This window comes from Rhincodon typus, chromosome 2, assembly GCF_021869965.1.
Source record: "Rhincodon typus isolate 14 chromosome 2, sRhiTyp1.1, whole genome shotgun sequence".
Taxonomy (NCBI): Eukaryota; Metazoa; Chordata; class Chondrichthyes; order Orectolobiformes; family Rhincodontidae; genus Rhincodon; species Rhincodon typus.
In genome coordinates, this window is record NC_063333.1 from 85,000,955 (window position 1) to 85,020,759 (window position 19,805).

The following is a 19,805-nucleotide window of genomic DNA, read 5'->3' on the forward strand; positions in this document are numbered from 1 at the left end:
TGCAGCCACGTCCATCACACAAACAAGCCTTCCTTCCACTGACTCCATCTATACTTCCCGCTGCCTCGGGAAAGCAACCAGCATAATCAAAGACCCCTGTCACCCCGTTGTACTCTCTTCCAACCTTTTCCATCGGGCAGAAGGTACAAAGTTTGAAAGCACGTACCAATAGATTCAAAAACAGCTTCTTCCCACTGTCATCAGGCTTATGAACGGACATCTCAAATATTAAGAGTCGATCTTTCTCTGCACCTTCTTCGTAGCTGTAACACTGTATTCTGCATTCTATTCTATTACCCTGAAGTACTAATGTAAGGTATGCTTTGCCTGGGTAACACACAAAATAATACATTTCACCATAACTTGGTACATGTGACAATAATAATAAATCAAATCAAATCAAAATGTCCACCCCTCAACTGCTCGTTGCTGATTATCATAACAAGCTGTCATGCTTTGAGTCTGCACTGAAAGGCAAGGTAAGACAGAAGGACTGTGAACCTCTGAGTTCCAAATGAAGTGGCAAAGCAAGGCAAGGCAAAGATGCTGTGTTCATCCAAATAGGTGAAAAGTCAGTGTGAGCTAGGAGAGTAAGCTAGGGCCTCCAAGATGCACCCTGGTCCAATCCACGAAGGGGGCGTTTTTCTCTATGCACAAAGTGGGTTCAGCAGTAGTATTAACTGCAAGGTACTGGTGTCCTCCAAAATGAAGTAATGAAGAGGAAAACCATATTCTGAGTCGAAAATGTGCCATGGGGTCGTGGTGAGGCTGCTGCGTGTTTAATGCCAATCTCTGTTGATTGGGGGTTGCTGGCAGTCATTGCCCATGCCTTGTAACCTGAGATATTGGATTGCTGTCTGAGCTGGAGGCCTGGAGGAGCATGAAAGAAGCTGAAGTTGCCAGGTACCCACTCTGACACTCCCATCTGTAGCATCTAGTTCCTCCCTGGCAAAATAGAGATTAGCAAACCACATATTAATGATGCAAGACTAGGTCACGATGAGATGTAAATGATCCTCTCCCTGTTCATTAGTGAGATTCAAAACCTGGCTGCAAAATCAGAATAAGAGCACAAAGGTGATGGGTAAACAGGACTGGTGTAACTTACAGTTACATTCCAACATTTGTACATGTTGAAAAAAAAACAGTTAATTATCTATGAAAGATGCACCATTGCGAAAAGCATATTGCATGTTTGTGACTGTTACAAATCAGTAATTCTAACTTTTTTCTTTACAGATCACTGATGTGAATTGATTATTTGTGGGCATCATTTTCAATTAATCTCAGAATTGAAAAAAAACCAAGTTGGAGACAGCTGTTGAAAACTTACTGCTGTTACGGCAATATTCATCAAAACAAAATCCAAGAAATTAGTGGTATGGTTCATTTTTACTGTAATAACCTTTGCTAAATGTGGCCTGTGCCAATCGACATGATAGGAACACTATACAAATCAGTTTAATATGTCAGAGACACACAATTGCTTACTTAATGTGTGCAGCCATCTCAATTTCTTGAATTCTGATACGACTTTCTCCATCTTATGAAGCCAATTATTTTGTAGCATCAATATCTGCAATGATGTCAAATGCTTCAGAGCACCTACAATACAAGGCGTCTTGTAAAATGTAATTCTAAAAGCACTTGAATTAATTGAAAACATTGTACTTTACAATGTAGTTTCTGAACATAATCACCTAATGATTGCAGTTCTGAAGTGGAGATTGTGATTTTAGATCTTAAAATGACAAACTGTGAAATGTATTTTAACAAACTGGCCATTGGTGAGTTGTTACATGTGCTTACTCATTAATTTCCTTCAGAAATCAGGAATTTGTCATGCTTATCTGGTTCCAGCTTCAATGCTGGATAGCTTCCTTTTGACTCCGCTCTCACTCCACTGTTTGCTTGTGATGGCCAATGAAATAGACACAAAAGCGCACAAATTAATGAATTAGGAAAAGGCCATTCAGCTCCTTCAGCTTGCTATACCATTCAAAACATCATAGCTGATTACCTCTGTTTACTCCATCATCCTCCTTACTCAATGTTTCATCCCTTGTTCAGCAAGAATTTATCTGCCTCTACCTTACAGATATTCAATGACTCTGCTTTCACCATTGTCTACAGAAGAGAGTGCCAAAGACTCAAGATACTCTGAGACAAATACTTTCTTTTTTAAACTGTGCCTCCTGGTCCTTGCCTCTCAAAAAGAGAAACATCCTTCTAGCATCCACACTCTCAAAATCTTACTGATTTCAATAAGGCAACCTTACTTTTCTAAACTCCAATAGAAACAGACCCACCCTGTCCAACCTTTTCTCAGAAGATAACCTATATCCTGTCACAACCTAGGTATAAATGAACCTTCTCGCAACCTCTTTTGCATCTTTACATTCATTCTTAAATAAGGAGACCAAAACCACCGCATGCACTACTCTTGAAGCGGTCTCACTAACGCTTACTCCACTCCTCCCCCTCACCTTCACAACTGTGGCAAAACATAGCTAACTTTATTTTCTGTTCCCCTTGTAACAACATTTCACTTGTCTTCTTAATCACTAGCTATATCTACATAGTAATCTTCTAAAATTGATTAGCCAGCGACATCCGCATCCCATGAGTGAATTTTAAAGAAGTACAAGGACACTTCCCTGCAGAGACTGTGACAAACACTACATTGGACAAACAGAAAGGAAATTAACCACAAGGGTACACGAACATCAATTGACAACAAAAAGACACAACCAATACCCACTCATCTCTATCCACATGGATAAGGAGAACCACCAATTCGATTGGGACAACACCAGGATCCTGGGACAAGCAAAGCAGAGACAAGCACGGGAATTCCTAGGAGCCTGGTACTCCACTAAGAAAGCCACCAATAAACACATAGAGCTCGACCCCATAAACACTCCACTGCGAAGGAAAACCGGAAGCGAGGTAATCCAGCCTGATGGACACCTGAGTTCAAATAACAGGCGGGTAAACACAGCAGCACTTCTTCAGAGGCTGCACTGATGATGTTACCCAGCAAGGTAATGAAACGTCTGCGGAACAACGAACCAGCTCGGCGAGCCAACCAACCACAACACCCGGATCCCTCTATACTTCAGAGTTCTGCAATTTCTCTCTGCATTAAATAATATGTTGGTTTTCTATTCTTCCTGCCAAAATGGACAAGTTTACATTTTTCTACAGTATACTCCAACTGTCAAACTTGCAGATTCCATATGTCCTCTTCCCAATTACTCTCCTACGTATCTTTGCAAACTTGCAAATAATTGTGACATCAGTACTGATCCTGTGGCACTCCACAATATTCCCACTATATCCTCCTTAATAAAATATTCCAGCAGTTTCCTTATGACAGATGCAAAGGGTTCTGTCTCCTCTATTCAAGAAAGAGCAGCAACTTCTGTAAACACCCAGGATGAAGTCTATCAGGATCCGTAGCTTGTCAACTTTTGGTTTGAGCAATTTTCTGAATACCCTTTCACTGGTGTTCATAACTGTTTTAAGCTCTTCACTCCCTTTCACCATACAATTATTCCTGGGATGATGCTTGCACTGTTTTCTACAGTGAAGACAGATACAAAAGATCTAATTTAATGTAATTTGCCGTGTACCTATTTTCTATGATTAATTCCTCATACTTACTCTGTAGAAGACTAAAACTCATATAGAGTCATCGAGCTATACAGCATGGACACAGACTCTTTGGTCCAACTCGTCCATGCTGACTAGATATCCTAAATAAATCTAGTCCCATTTGGCCCATATCCCTCTAAGCTCTTCCTATTCATATATTGAACCAAATGCCTTTTAAATGTTGTAATCATACCGGCCTCCACCACTTCTTCCAGCAGCTCATTCCATACACATACTACCTTCTGTGTGAAAAAGTTGCCCCATTTTCTGAGTATTCTGAAATATTTCATTAAATGTCTGTCACTGCAATTCTGATGACTATAACCTAATCTCAGTTCACATTAACCAGCTGTATATATACCCTCATAACTGTGCTTATTAAGTCTGAACCATGTTCCCTTCTCTCCCTCAAACTGAATGTGATATTCAGTCTCATTATGATAATTGTTATCTAGTTCCACTTTTATTATGAGGTCTTTCATTAATGATGTCTCATTGTACATTATCAGATTTACATAGGTCATACGTACACCATACATGTACCAGATCTATGTATGTAGCCAGCTCTCTGGTTGGCTCTTGAACCTGCTAACAGAAAGCTCTCAGAAAGTATCTGAAATCACTCTAGCACCGCATCACCCAGGCTACCTTTGTCAATTTGATTCATCCAAAATATATATAGGTTTAACGTGCACATGATTATCACTGTATCTTTTTCACAAACTGCCACTATTTTTCTATTATATCTTGTCCTACCATGTGGTCACTGTTAGGAGGCCTACATATTGACTTCCACAAAAAACTTCTAGTTTAACTTTTTCTCATCTGCACTCAAACTGAATTGACATCTCGATGTTCCTAACTGGAGTCATTACTCTCACTCTTGTACGTCATCCCTATTCTGTCACCTTTTCCTAGCTTCCTATCTTTCCTTGAAATGTCATATGCCTTGAATATTCAGGTCTCAGTCTTTACCAATTTGCAGGCATGTCTCTGTAATAGCTACCAGATCAAATATATTTATTTCTATTTATACAAGTAATTCATCTATTTTGTTTAAGTGCATGCATTCAAATAGAGAGCTTTTGGTTTTGTCTTTTAACCATTTGTATAAGCTCTTGCTTTATTTTGGTCCACTCTTAGTTTTCATGCTCTCTCCCTTCTTGCCACACTCTGGTAATCATTTCCATTATTACTAGCAACTCTCGTCTTGTCTTTTCTATTCAATGTATCACACCTTCCTAAACTTGATCCGTTTCTATCCCTGGCTGATGACCTATCTCAACACTAGTCCCAGGATGGTTCAGACATATACCGTCCCACCACAGCAATCCAGATTTGGCAATTTCATCCACATTCCAGAACAAAGTTAAAAACTAGTTGGCTTTTCATCCATAGTACATGGGTTAAGTACAGTGTTACAATAAAAAGGGTTAGTGGGTGAAACATAATTGAAGCAGGATGAAGAATGTAATCTAGTCCGCATTTTAATGTCATATATTATCTTTACATAGCGCAATTACAAATTCAGGAGCTGCGGCACTGAGTATTTCTAATAGGCTGAGGGTGCAATTATAGCATGGCAAGGCTGAGGGTGCAATTATAGCATGGCAAGTTCACATAGATAGTTTCTAATATAAATGTGGATACAGGAAATATTAATGGAAAGAGGTGATGGAAAGTGAATGAAGACTTAAGTTTTTAAAAATATTAGATATATTAGTTCAGAATTCATTGGGGACTTGTACCATTGATAAGGCGCATCGATATTGCAGAAGTGCTTGAATGGCACAAAAGGGCAAACAAAATATGGAGCAAGTTATCATTAATCCCATTAACTATGTAACTCCAACATTTCTTGGAACTGTTGTGACTTTCATCATTGCTCTTACGGAAAACCATTAGAAGGTAATCAACATATCTCCACCCCTCATTTAAATCAATGGTGATCACTGGTTTTCTGAATTTAAGCCAGTTTTCAAGCAAATGTTACACAGTCATCAAAGTAAAGGTGCTGAAGGTCTGTGGCACAATGTATTCAATTTGATTGTATTCTCTGATTTCATGCAAATAACATTAAATGAAACAATACTTGCATATTGAAATGTGTTTGAATGCTGAATCCATGGCAAGCATGGCCTTGCAATGACAGAATAGGTCAAAATGAAAGAATTGAAGAATATCAATGGAATGATTAAAAGTACAACAGGCAGTGGCTGCACCATTTCTGATTGGTTACTTTGCTCATTACAATACGTCCAATTAGAAATACAGAAGAATATGGTGTAAATTATCAGCAGTTATGTCAGCATTCTGATTAGTAAAATTTAAAATCTAATTTGAGAAAATGCAAACCATCTTTGCAATTTGAAGTAGTTTCTGTTGACCTCACAAGTAGGCAGTTTCATCTGCAAGAAGCAGAAAAGTTGGACAATATTAAAAAAGAAATCAAAAAATGTACAAATGATGCCAAGCATAAGTTTGCATCTTAAGGGCAATTGAAATAGGCAACAAATATTGGTCTTGCAGCCTTGTCAACGTGGCAATGAAAGGATTAAAAAAAACTTATAAACTGTAGGTAAGGATAAGACTAGAGGAGGTAGATCTGTCCATCAGTTAACTTTAAAACAATAAACTAAGTCCCATATATAATGTTGAGAAATTATTAAACAGTCATTCCCAATTGTCACTATTCCAAATTTTAAATTCTTGTTGATAATGTTCTAGCTGAATTCAAACCATTAGGCATTAGGGTTGATTTAAATGGCCATGCCTGCTATGCGATAAATGTAACACATTATTACACAATTTGCAGTATGAATTGAGATTAGAAACAACTGAATTTAATATAATTAATTTCTGGTTTCTCAAGCAGAAACAAATAGGTTGAATACATATTTTAGTGGAACCTAACTTATTCCACTTTCTCATACTTTGTTCTGCATACTCTATTATTTAGAATCCAAATTGAATCCTCGGAAAATCTTCAAATCAGTAGAATACATGGGAGATAACAAGGTGTAGGGCTGGACAAACACAGCAGGCCAAGCAGCATCGGAGGAGCGGGAAAGCTGACGTTTCGGGTCTGGACCCTTCTTCAGAAAAAAAAGACAAGGTAATATCCTTGCAAATCTCCTCTGTACCCCTGCTAATGTGCTCATGTTTCCTGTAGTGCAGTGATGAGAACTGCAACCAGAATTCCATCTGTACTCTAACTATTACATTAATTCAAAGTAACCTTTCCACTCTAATATACTATGCTTCTGCTAAATAAATTAAGTACCCCACATGCTTTCTTGACCATTCTATCTAACTGTCAGGCCACTTACAGGGATCTGTGGGTTTAATTTCAAACATTTCTTCCCTTTTATACTTCTTTGTACCATTTATCGCCTTTCCCAAATACTTTGGCTCACACATTTCAAAATTGAACTATATTTGCCATTGTTCTACTGTTTAAACTGTGGATAAATTCCTGAAATCTACAGATGTCTTCTTCATTAACAAAGCCAGTGTGGACTGGAAAACGATGGTTACAGCCTCTACAATTTCCTCTTTGGTTTTCATTAACAAACCAGGATACATTTTATCGGAGCCATATTTATCCGTGGTCAAAGATGTTACTATGTCACTATGTATCTTACTGTAATCTTGTGATGTTAATTTAATTGAATATTTCACATTCCTCTTCTGATTGTATCATCCTTCACTTAGGTGAAAATATAAGAAGTGTTCTTTAGGAACAATATGCTCTGGCTCTACACACCTACATGGTCCATAACAATCTTTTTTAGTTATCGTCTTGCTCTTTGTGTACTTATAAACAAAAATCTTTGGCTTTGCTTGATATTACTTGCCACTTTTTTTCATGCCCTTTCATTGCTTTCCTAAATCCCTTTCTAATTTTGCCCCTGCACTTCCTCCAGTTTTCCTACAGTATTGAGCCATTAGTGCCTGTCACAAACTTCGCTTTTTCCCTTTATCCTCTTCTTTAAGCCCCTTGACATGGAGACATTCTGAATTTGTCAATTCCATAGAATATTTAAGAACCAAATGTGTGAAACTGAACTTAAAATCATTACAATAAAGTACCAAAACACTCCAATCACAGCAAGGATCTTTAGCTGAAGCAACGATCTCTGTTCTCCTCATGGATGCTGACTGACCACCTGAGTGTTTTCAGCATTTCCTGCACATTTAGATTTTTAGCAGCTATGGTGTTTTGCTTGTTGTACAAACATATTCCCCTGGTAACAGAGGTGACAAACAACAGTGTAAATTGAAATACAGTTTAAAAAACTGAAAATTATCTTCCAAGCAAAACAATCCAAAATTAACTGTACTTAAGAAAAGATGTATTGTACCTGTTATATCTGTGAGCAGGTTGTTGTGTAAGTATAATTCTTTGATGTGATAATTCATACTCAAGAAATCTAATGTTTTAATCTATAACACACAAATGAAATGGAATGTTACAACAAGAGTGAAGAAATAGTGCCCATTTAAACTCAATAAAATATTGATAAAAAATTAAGGGATAGTATTGACATGATAAATGACTATTCACTTCTATTTATATTTGTGATGTAGAAAATGTTGTTATTGAGGTCCAGTGCTCGAATAATTTTGCACATTTATTTGATTGCTGCTTCTATTTAATCAAATTTTAACAATGAATTACACTAGAAAGCTATTTGACATCTAATATACAGACACAACAATTTCACATTTCAATAATAAATTACCTGAAACACAAATATTTCAGAAAAATCATTGTTTTAAAGCAAAGCATTGAATCTTCTCAGCACCTGAACAGCATAAACCATGGCAGGAAAGATAGGAAAATTTGGTGAGATGTCCAGCGAGAACCGACTTGACTTTGAGAACAATAACTTTAATTCTCTATCCAGTTGTTCAATGGTGAGATAAAATTCTCAATAGTGAGCAGATAAAAGCCTATGTGCATAGATTATTGTTCATTATCACCTAATCTTACCTCATTAACATACAGTTTCCTATTGTTCCACCTGTGGGATTAGAAACTAGACACCATCCCAGTCCTGACTGACAATCCGAGCAAGCCTCTCTGCTCCTATGATGCTGCTTGGCCTGCTGTGTTCATCCAGCCCTGCACCTTGTTGTCTCTGACAATCAGAGCAGTTAGCTGGTGAGAGATAGTAGGAACTGCAGATGCTGGAGAATCTGAGATAACAAGATGTAGAGCTGGATGAACACAGCAGGCCAAGCAGCATCAGAGGAGCAGGAAGGGTGACGTTTCGGGCCTAGACCCTTCTTCAGAAAAGGGTCTGAAGAAGGGTCTAGGCCCGAAACGTCAGCCTTCCTGCTCCTCTGATGCTGCTTGGCCTGCTGTGTTCATCCAGCTCTACACCTTGTTATCTCAGTTAGCTGGTGACTCCTGCTCATCACTTGGTCCTCTGGTCCTCCACCTTGGACATCAGGCATGACATCTCAGGGCAAATTCCATGGGCAGCAACCACATGCACAGCCCAACCACGGACCTTGGCATCTGACATATACCAGCCTCACCACATCATTCCATGTCTCCAGTTCACTTACAGGACGCGTCTGCACGTCAGTGCTGCACTTTGGAATGCACCGGCACCTTTCAGTAGAATACAGCTGCAAGGATATTTTACACCCAGAGATGGGCACCCAACTCATTAATTGGACCAGGGCTTTTTGCTAGCTGTCTTAGCATTTGCTCACTTGTACCCATTTCAATGCTCACAGCATCTCTACCTTGTCTTTGTGGTACTATGTCTCCTCAGCCAGAGATAACACACTCTCAGTCCTTCTAAATTCCCTTACTTTTCAGTGCAAAAATAGTTTGTCCTGCTTGTCCTGTTTGTAAACTGTGATCAGTCAAGGGGGTGAACATCTTGCTACACAGCATTGTGCTACATCAGCCTCAAACCTGTACCATGTGCCAGCTGCATACGCACCAAATATACTGCATGTGTTTCAACCAAATAGATCTACAGGTAGTACACCTTAGGTAAGGCAAGTGAGACTCCCTTCAGGCACAATAAGTAAATCATTTCATCTGATATCAGTCCAAGGGTTTTGGCAAGTCAGTCAGCCACTTGGGGAGGCCATGGTAAGGATCCTTTCCTCGCATGCCCCACAACCCATCGTGACTCTTTCAGTCCTGCTGTGAGAGATATTTTCTCCTGAGATGAGGGAAAGGAAGGTATTGAGTGAGATGAAAGTGACTAGCATTAGTTCTGGTGCAGGTGGAGGAAAGATAGTGAGGCATCCCGAATGAGTGAGTAGGGGGCACAGAGGCCATGCAGGGTTTGTAGTCTGAGGGGATTGAGTGGGTGACAGCAAGCAATGGAAGATGTTGCATATAACAGTGTGAGCAGCTGCTCATGAGCCTCGGTGGGAGGTGGGTGCAGCAGCAGCAGAATTACAGTGAGTGTGAGGGAGCAGAGAGAAGTTAATGGTACTTAGCCTGGCAGAGGGAAAAGGTTATTGATCTTCATCCTGCATTGCTGGGTGCTCTTCCATATGGTTGATACAGCACTGACTAAAGCTGTAACTTCATAACAAACTGGCAAGGTCTGATGTGGCCTCCTGTGGAATGAGGACAGCCCCCCTCCACACCACCCTGTCCACTCAGATTTAGAAGTCCCTGTGCACAAAGCAGGATACCAAGTTCCTTGCATGTACAAGATAAATGTCTTGAATCATGTAGGGCAACTCCAGACTGCCAGCAATTGAGCAGATGCACCACAGCCTTTTAAACACGGCGCCTCACCAGGGATCCCAGTAAATCCTGGTGGTAGGTGAGTATTTTGCCTCGGGCAAGAGAGAGAAACAGGCCAGCATTGGATGAGCGGGGCCCCATAGGCCAGTTAATGAATTGAGTTTGAGCTGATAGTGCAAACAAAAATTTGTTAAGTTCTCGCTGAGAGAAATGCACTATAAAACTCAGCAAAAATGACGCTAAGCCAATTACTGCAAGTTTCAGCCCAAAGACGATTTGTAAAGCTCTTTAATATTACATTTTTGCTTTAATGCTATAAAAGAAACTTTAGTATATTGAGGTTCAAAATTCAACAATAAATGTTATATTTGCCAGCAAAGTCCACGTCCATGAATGAATAAAAAGTATGGATTGCTTGCCAAAAGAGAAACTAACATAAAATTAACAAGGTTTAAGAAAACTGATGACACTGAACCCAATAACTTGAGCACTAAAAGTCGCAAACAGGAAGATTCATGATCATTACGAAACAGATGCATTCTGAAAGAGTTGTTAGACTTTGAAACTGTTTTCACTTGGTACTAAACAGGGTGCATTGAACATATTCACAATTTACACATCACCAAATAGCAGATTTTAAAGGAACCATTGCAGGTCACCGCCAAATGAACAAACTTGTAAAAAAAATTGAATCTGAATCTGGAAGTATTATTACACTTCCTTACCCCATTTTAAAACTGCTTGCCAATGCTGGCTACCAATCACACTGCCTGCAATCACTGCTTCAACCTCTGTCCCGATTGCACTCTCTTTTAATATCTTGATTGCTTTCTAACATTCCTGGTTAATCTCCTTTTGCAATCACAATCACTTTTCCTTTAAAATCATCTTTTTGAGAGCTGCTACTGGCAAAATGACATTCAGAAATTTAAAGCCCCTGTGTTCACCTCACATGCGTGAAACTCTAGTTCAGCCGCACCTTAGATCTAAACATTTAGGTATGAAATGACTATGATTTCTACCACATTAATTTAGGATTCTTTCAATATTAATTGCCGAGATTACAAATTGAAATGCGTCCATGAAATTCAAATGTGTAACATTGCTGTTGATGACACTACAGAAGTCTTCCAATTACTTTTGTCACTGCCCAGCTCACACAATATGCTGAGAGGGTGCTCGAGAGAATACTTCCTGCATGTAGTCTGATACATGCAGGTAGTAGACACAGATTTGAACCCGTAGTTTGGTTATAACATGGCATGACTCATTGGTTAATGTAACACCCAGCTTTCAAAGTAGGACAACACAAGTTCACTGCAGTAATTTGATTGTTACTCACAAAAGAACAAGCAGGTCAACTATAAGAGGGGCCAGCATCATCACCCTGTGAAATGTTCTTCTGCTGAGTTGGAGCCAGAGACTTTCATGCCCTTTGACAGTGACAGGAGGCTGTTCAGCTGACCAGCCAATACATTCATCAACTGCTTTCCTACGAATGTAAATATATCCATCCTTAGACAGGGAGACCAAAGCTGTACACAACACGCTAGGTGAGGTCTCACCAAGATTCCACAAAATTGTAGTAAGACATCTTTACTTCTGTACTTAAATCCCATTGAAATGAATGTCAACATACTGTTTAGTCTTCCTAATTCTTTGCTGCACCTGCACACCAAATATTAGAATAAAATAGAATAGAATCCCTACAGTGTGGAAACAGGCCCTTCAGCCCAACAAGTCCACACCGACCCTCAGAGCACCCCCTAATCGACACATCCCTAAACACAATGGGCAATTTAGCATGGCCAATCCACTCGGCCTGCACATCTTTGGACTGTGGGTGGAAACTGGAGCACTCGGAGAAAACGCACACAGACACGGACAGAATGTGCAAACTCCACACAGACAGTTGCCCGAGGGTGGAATCGAACCCGGGTGCCTGGCGCTGTGAGGCAGCAGTGCTAACCACTGAGCCACCGTGCTGCCCTTATTATTAATAACTCGACGACAAGGGACTCAGAACTCTCTGAACATCTGCACTTCCCAACCTCAGATTATTTAGGAAATATTCTACCTTTCTGTTTTATCGAACAAAGTGAATAAGTTCACATTTATTCACATTATTTTCCATCTGCCATGTTCTAACCTGTTCACTTTCCCTGTTCAAGTTCCTTTGAAGTCTCCTTGTATCCTCCTCACAACTTACATTTCCACCCAGTTTGGTGTCATCTGCAAATCTGGAAATATTGCAATTGGTCCTCACATTTACTATTAGCATCACTTATTCACTAATTATTTGTTCACCAGTGCTCAGTTTGGGTTCCACCAGGCCACTCAGCTCAGACCTCATTGTAGCCTTGATCCAATTATGGACAAAAAAAACGCTGAACTCCACAGATGAGGTGAGGGTGACTGTCCTTGACATCAAGACAGCGTTTAAATATATGTGAATGAGCTCCAGCAAAATTGAAATCAATGGCAATCTGTGGAAACGCTCAAACGGTTGAAGCCTTACGTAGTACAAAGGAAGCTGATTATAAACAGACAGTTGAAATGCACCAACAGTCCTCTGGATGTCTTACCTATTGTCTGCTGTTTATACAATTGTGAATATTTTAACTGCAGGAACCTTTGATGTAAAGGGGAAAGTATGTTGTGTATTTGTATACATATCGTGGACTGTCACTTTAAGAGTCCAATCACATGACATAATAATGATATAAATGGCCATTTTAGGCAGACAAACAGTTCTCTCTGACACTGCTACCTGTAGAGTGAGTATCTCCTGAATAATGTTCTTGCTGCTTAATGCTTTGGCCTCCTGGTCTTCTTGGAACTGTCCATCTCCTATTGACCTTCCTAATACCCATATTATCATCAGCCTGGGGTCATCACTGAAACACAGAAACTCACCTGGACCAGCCACATAAATACTGGCCCACAAGATCATGTCAGATGCTGGGAATTCTGTGATGAGGCACTTTCTTTTGGACTTTTCACAGCCTGTCCACAATCACAAGGCATAATCCAAGTGTGTGACCATATTCCCCATTTGCTTAGGTGGTGTGTCTTCTTCAATGTCACCTTCCAAACTCAAGACTTCCACCATCAAGACAAACAAGAACAACGGGCTTATTACAACACACAACGGCGTAATTAATTTTGTAGGTGATTCAGCTCAGTTACTTATACTCTCTAGAACTTGCTAAGTACATTTCCATTCTGGCAATCACCGCTGTAGGATAATAAAGTAGAATACTTTCAAGGTTTCCCAATAAGTCATACACAATCCTGATTGGAAATGTATTGCTGTCACTGGGGAAACATCTTGCAACTTCCTCCCCTATAGCTCTGTGATGTGCCTATCCCAGCTGGACTGCAGTAGCTCAAGAAGGCAGCAATTCTGCAGGCTCTGAAGGCAAATTAGGGACAGTCGATAAATGCTGGCCATGCTAGCAACTCATGTGTTTCATGAGCAAATTTTTAAATAATAGCAATTCAATAACCATCCCTGGGAGCTACTGATGCATGTATGTTCTAAATATAGTAGCTCTGTTCTTAAATCAGTCTACTTTTCTGAAACTGAAATCTGAAAATGCCTTAAAAATAAAACCCTTAACTAGTGTATTATGTGAAGACTACATTTCTTTTTTGAAATATAAAATGGGAACAATGGAATTTAGGACACTGATGTGTGACAGAAAATGTACCAAGTCGTTTTCTTTAGCAAATTGAAGGTCCACAGTAGAACTGTGTAATGTTCATTCATTGGATACATCATGTATCTTTTGTTCCTTTTAATAATTAGAATTCATGTTGAAGATCAGAGGGTTACAAGTGTGAGACAAGAAGGAATAACTGGCAATCATAAGTTTATCCATAAAACTAACCTTTCTGTTTACCACCCATTAAACCAGAAAGGGTAGAAGATAAGACCGTGATGGGACAGCAAGTAACCAGGGTAAACAATGGACAGCCAGGAATTCCTTTACAAACTGGAAAGGAAGATGCTGAGGGTAGAAGTGACAGTCACAGGCCTAAGTATTTCCATTGTAACAAAGTTACATTCGGACTGGTGGAAGTTGCTTGGAAAGCCTATTTAGTGAAATACATAAGAACGAGTGCAAGAAAGGAACTCACAAGGAAAATATCACTGATCAAAATGTAGTGTTAACTACAACTCTGAGGTTAAAAATAAACACAATGATGAGTAAGGAAGATGATAGCTATGAAGGATTTTTGTTGAACAGAAATAAAAACCCTTTTTCTTCAAATGATACAGGAGGTATTCAAATTGGTGGAGAAGGACATAGTTGTTCCTCCAGAGTGTGCATTGAAAGCCTAGTTTCTAATAAACATAATAAGTGGAATGTAATGCCCATTCCGTTGCACAAAGGCATTCAGAGTATGATAATATATGGAACCACGACAGTGGTAGTTGTTCGGAAATTACCCATGGATGGAGTTGGCTTTCTCCTTGGTAATGATACGGCTAAAGTGAAAATTACAGCTTTGCATTTAATCACAGAAAATTGTTACAATGGAGTCATACCTTGAACACTGGAAGATGGTTGTGGTTGTTGGAGGTCAGCCATCTCAGCTTCAGGACATGGCTGCAAGAGTTCATCAGGACGGTGTCCTAGGCCCAACCATCTTTAGCTGCTTCAGCGATGACCTTCCTTCCATCATAAAGTCAGAAGTAGGGATGTTCGCCGAGGATTGTGCAATGTTCAGCATCATTCCAGTGAGAGCGGAAGTGCAGGGAAGTGAAGAAGTGAATGATAATCAAAGTGTGATAGGAAGGGGTAGAAAATACATGTAGAAGAATGCAACAGAAATTAGACTAGCGTAAATAATGATGACAAAATGTCAAAGATGAAGGCTCTTTATCTGGATGCATGAAATATTTGTAACAAGACAAATGAGTTGATGGTACAAATATAAATAAACGAATTGATTTAATAGCTGCTACAGAGATGTGGTTGCAGGGTGATCGGGACTGGGAACTCCATATTCAAGGGAATTCAATGTTCCAATAATACCAGCAAAAAGGAAAATAGATGGTGTAGCACCATTAATAAAGGATCGTATCAGTAGGTAAACAGTAAATAGTGCTGCAAGTACAATAGATTATGATGTGGAATCTGTATGGGTTGAAATAAGAAACAGCAAAGGAAATATGTCATGGGTAATAGCCACCTGTAGGCCCCCAGACAGCTGCTTTGCTACAGGGCCATCAAGAAATAATAGTGGCATGTAAGAAGGACATTACAATTGTCTCAGGTGATTTTATTGTGCATATTGACTGGACAAATCAGATGGGAAAGGGTAACATAGAACACTTATTTGTACAGTGCATCAGGGATTGTTTCTTAGAGCAGTATGTTGTAGAACCCACCCAGGAACAGGCTATTTCACATCTAATTTGACAAATTGGAATGCGAGATGAAGTGGGATGAATAAGAAGTCTTGTAGTTAAGGGTTTTCCATGGGCTGGGGATCACAACAGGACAGAAGTTCAAATTCATTTTGAGACACAGCAGGTCCGCAACTTAAATAAGAGCAATTACAGAGTTATGAAGAAAGTGTTGTCCATAGCAGGCTGAGAAAATATACAGACAGGAAATTCAGTGGTTGAGCAGTGACAGACATTTAAGTAAGTATTTCATAATACTCAGAAAAAAAATTACTTCAGTCAAAAAGAAGGATTCCATGAGAAGAACAGACTACGCTTGGTTAATCAAGACAGTCAAAAAGAGAAATCCAACCAAAAACTAAGATATATAAGACATAAAAACTAATGGCAGGCTAACGGATTGGGAATTTATTTTAGGATCCAGCAGCAGATGATGGAAAAGCTCATAAAGAGGAAGTAAATTTGTTATGAAAGTAAATTGGCAAGAAAAAGAAAAACAAACAGAAAGAGCTTCTATGGTACATAAAATGAAAGTAGTTAATTAAGTGTGGACCTTAGGAGGATGCAACTGGAGAATTAATTATGGGAGTCAGGGAAATGGCAGATAATTTAAGCCAATATTTTGCACTGGTCTTCATGGTGGACAATACTCAAAGATAACATCTCAAAGATATAAGGAAGATGATAACGGGAGAAAAGATCAAACATCAGTCACAATTACAAGGGACAAAGTAATTGACAATCTAATGGGCCTAAAGGCGGACAAGTCACCAGGTTCTGATGGCTTGAATCCATGAATTTTAAAGGAAGCAGCTGCAGATATAGTGCAGGCATTGGTTGAAATATATCATAACTCACTAGGTATCAGGAGGATTCTAGTGGATTGGAAAATGGCTAATGTGATGACCCTGTTCAAGAAGGGAGGGAGAGAGAGAGAAGGAAACTACTGGCCAATTAGTCTAACATGTTTCATTGAAAAAAATACTAGAATCCATTATTGAGGAAACAGCAGATTATTTAGAAAGTTTAACACAATCAAACAGAGCCAACATGGTTTTGTGAAACAGAAATCATTTTAGACAAATTAGCTCTTCGAGGGTTTATAAAGAGAAACTAGTAGATACTTAAATGTGTGAATAAAGAACTCTCCTTGTTTAAGCTTAAGACAGTTTGCTGCAAATAATTTTTAGATTAACTTTGTCAAAACAAAGGGCATTGAAAATCTATTACACCTACTCAAAATTAAGGCATTTTGCTTTTGGATAGAATGTGAGGAGAGTAAAAGATTTAAATCAGTCTCTCCCCTCCTCCCCCACCCTCTCTGTAACATCAGGAATTAGCACAAATGAAACATTCCATTAGATGAAATGCCAATGAAGAGCAGGACTTGCTATAATCAATGTGTTTAAAAGTGTTATTAACACCTCTGGAGTAGGTGGGTCTTGAACCTGGGTTCCCTGGTCCAGGTGTAGGGACACTACCAATGTGCCACAAAAGGGCCTCTTCCTACTGCACCTTGTATTCTCAGGCGGTCTCCTGAGTCTGCTTAGCTTCTGAGATCAGATGAGATCAGGCATTATCAGATTAGCGTGGACATAGGCAACACAACTTCCTTCCTTTAATTAATTAATTAACTGCATGAGTTTGCAATGTTCTTTGCTGTCACTCAATTGGACACTCACTCAGAACACAAAGTTTGCCCTGCTCCTGAAAACGCACAATAAAATATACCCCAGTATGTGCAAAATCCTTCAAACTTGAAGGTGGAGGACAGTTAGTTGCTTCCAATCTGTCCTACGATTTACGTCAGTAATTTGTTATTGCATGTGCTGTCTACAACAAAAATGTTTAAAGTCAAAGTCTTCAAAGTTGCTTCCAGTCTGCAAATTTGTCTGAAATGTTACTTACATTCTCTGCTGCGACATTTATAGCAAAAAGAAAAAAGAAACAAGAAACAAAACATACTATTCAACAGAGATAACAAGGTGTAGAGCTGGATGAACACAGCAGGCCAAGCAGCATCAGAGGAGCAGGAAGGCTGACGTTTTGGGCCTAGACCCTTCTTCAGAAAAATGCTATTCATGCTATTCAACAGCTTGTTTGAATAAGGGACTTACTTAGCAGTCGGTAAATTTTACTTAGCTTATAGCAAATTTGTTGGAGGTAGAAATAGCGTTTTAACCACAAACCTGGGATTTTGTTCAAATTTCCACCAGTACACGTTATGCAATGCAGTTAAGTTGGATTGTCAGTATTTATACCCAAGTGCAAAATCCCTATGCTTGGTCAATTTGCTTTCTTTCATCCTGATTATATAGCCACCATATTTCCACGCATGGTTCTAATTAGATGTGGCTCAAAAATTGCATGTCAAATCTCTATCAATTTCTACTTCTGAAGAAGTCCTTGTTTAAGATAGCTGCTGCAATTTTTCTCTTGGATGATGATCCTGGAGAACAACCCAAATAGAGGCGCCTTTGGAGGGTTAGACTTGAACTAAAATTCAAAGAATAAATAGACTAATAAAATCTTGGAATAAGGTTGTATGAAAGAGATTTGGCTAAATCCATTTCTAAAATCAAATTACTTCCTGTACATTTGGATATAGGTTTTATCAAATACACAAAAGCACATGTGGAAGTTAGTTACCACATCTTAATGTTTTTGAAATCACCTGGTCAACCCAACCTTTTGAAGAGCTTTATACTGGTCATGAAAGGCTACTGAGGTAGGCAGGAATATTAAATAATCAGATCAGCCATTATCCCACCGAATGGCAGAACAAGCTCAAGGGACCGAGTGGCCTGCTCCTGCTTCTACTTTGTATGTACCTTTCACTGAAATCAGTTATCAGCTGTCAGGCTGACAGACGCAAACAGCAGGGCTCTCAAATAATTCTTAAATAATTCTATGGATCAGCGAAATCTGTTAATCGTGCAGCAATTACAAAAATTTTCACTCGCCTTGTTGTGATGCAGCCACAAATACTTTAACCATTTAAATCTCGACAGATCAGGCACTTCTGTCAATCCTCTTAAAATAAAACATGGAACAAGCATTTTATTTTTATGATCGGTTAAACAAGTGATGCAACTTAAACATAAAGACACTCAAAAGCATTATTTTTTAAAGTAACATGCCAGCCTTATTCCAGCGTTGTGGTATTTGATTTAAAGCTACCTACATTTCATAATTAGAAACACAGAATCCATACAGAGTGGAAACAGGCCCCTTGGCCCATCAAGTCCACACCAACCCTGTGAAGAGTATCCCATCCAGACCCAGCCCACCACCCCATTCCCACCACACATTTACCATGGCTAATCCACACATCCCTGGACACCTAGGGCAATTTAGCATGGCTAATCCACCTAACTTGCACATCCTTGGACTGCGGGAGGCAACCAAATCACCTGGAGGAAACATGGGGAGAACTTGCAAACTCCAGATAGGCAGTCGCCCAAGGCTGAAGTCGAACCCAAGTTCCTAAGTCTTTTGAAGAGGTAACAAAGAAGATTGAAGGCAGAGTGACAGATGTCCATATGGACTTCAGCAAAGCGTCTGACAAGGTTCTGCATGGTAGACTAGTTAATAAGGTTAGATCACATAAGATCCAGGGAGAGCTAGCGAAGTGGATAGAAAATTGGCTTGAAGGTAGGAGACAGAGTGAGATAGAGGGTTGTTTTTCAGACTGGAGGCCTGTGACCGGTGGTGTTCCACAAAGATTGGTGCTGGGTTCACTGCTTTTTGTCATTTATATAAATGATTTTGAAGTGAATATGGGAGGCATGGTTAGTAAGTTTGCAGGTGACACCAAAATTAGTGATGCAGTGGACAGTGAAGAAAATTATTTGAGTACAATGGGACTTTGATCAGATGGGCCAATGGGCAGAGGAGTGACAGATGGAGTTTAATTTAGATAAATGTGAGGTGTTGCATTTCAGTAAGGCAAACCAGGGCAAAATTTATACAGTAAATGGTAGGGCTCTTGGGAGTGTT

The 19,805-nt window shown here is 39.4% G+C and overlaps 1 protein-coding gene across 1 annotated transcript in view; it reads right to left on the minus strand.

The window, feature by feature from the left end:
* The window catches only part of LOC109916468 (leucine-rich repeat-containing protein 72), a 63,692-nt gene that overhangs the window by 29,625 nt on the left and 14,262 nt on the right, over positions 1 to 19,805 (minus strand). The window contains 3 exon segments of the mRNA XM_048614630.1: positions 1,492 to 1,605; positions 8,022 to 8,103; positions 18,770 to 18,839. Of these exon segments, the coding sequence (XP_048470587.1) occupies positions 1,492 to 1,605; positions 8,022 to 8,103; positions 18,770 to 18,839 (266 nt within the window).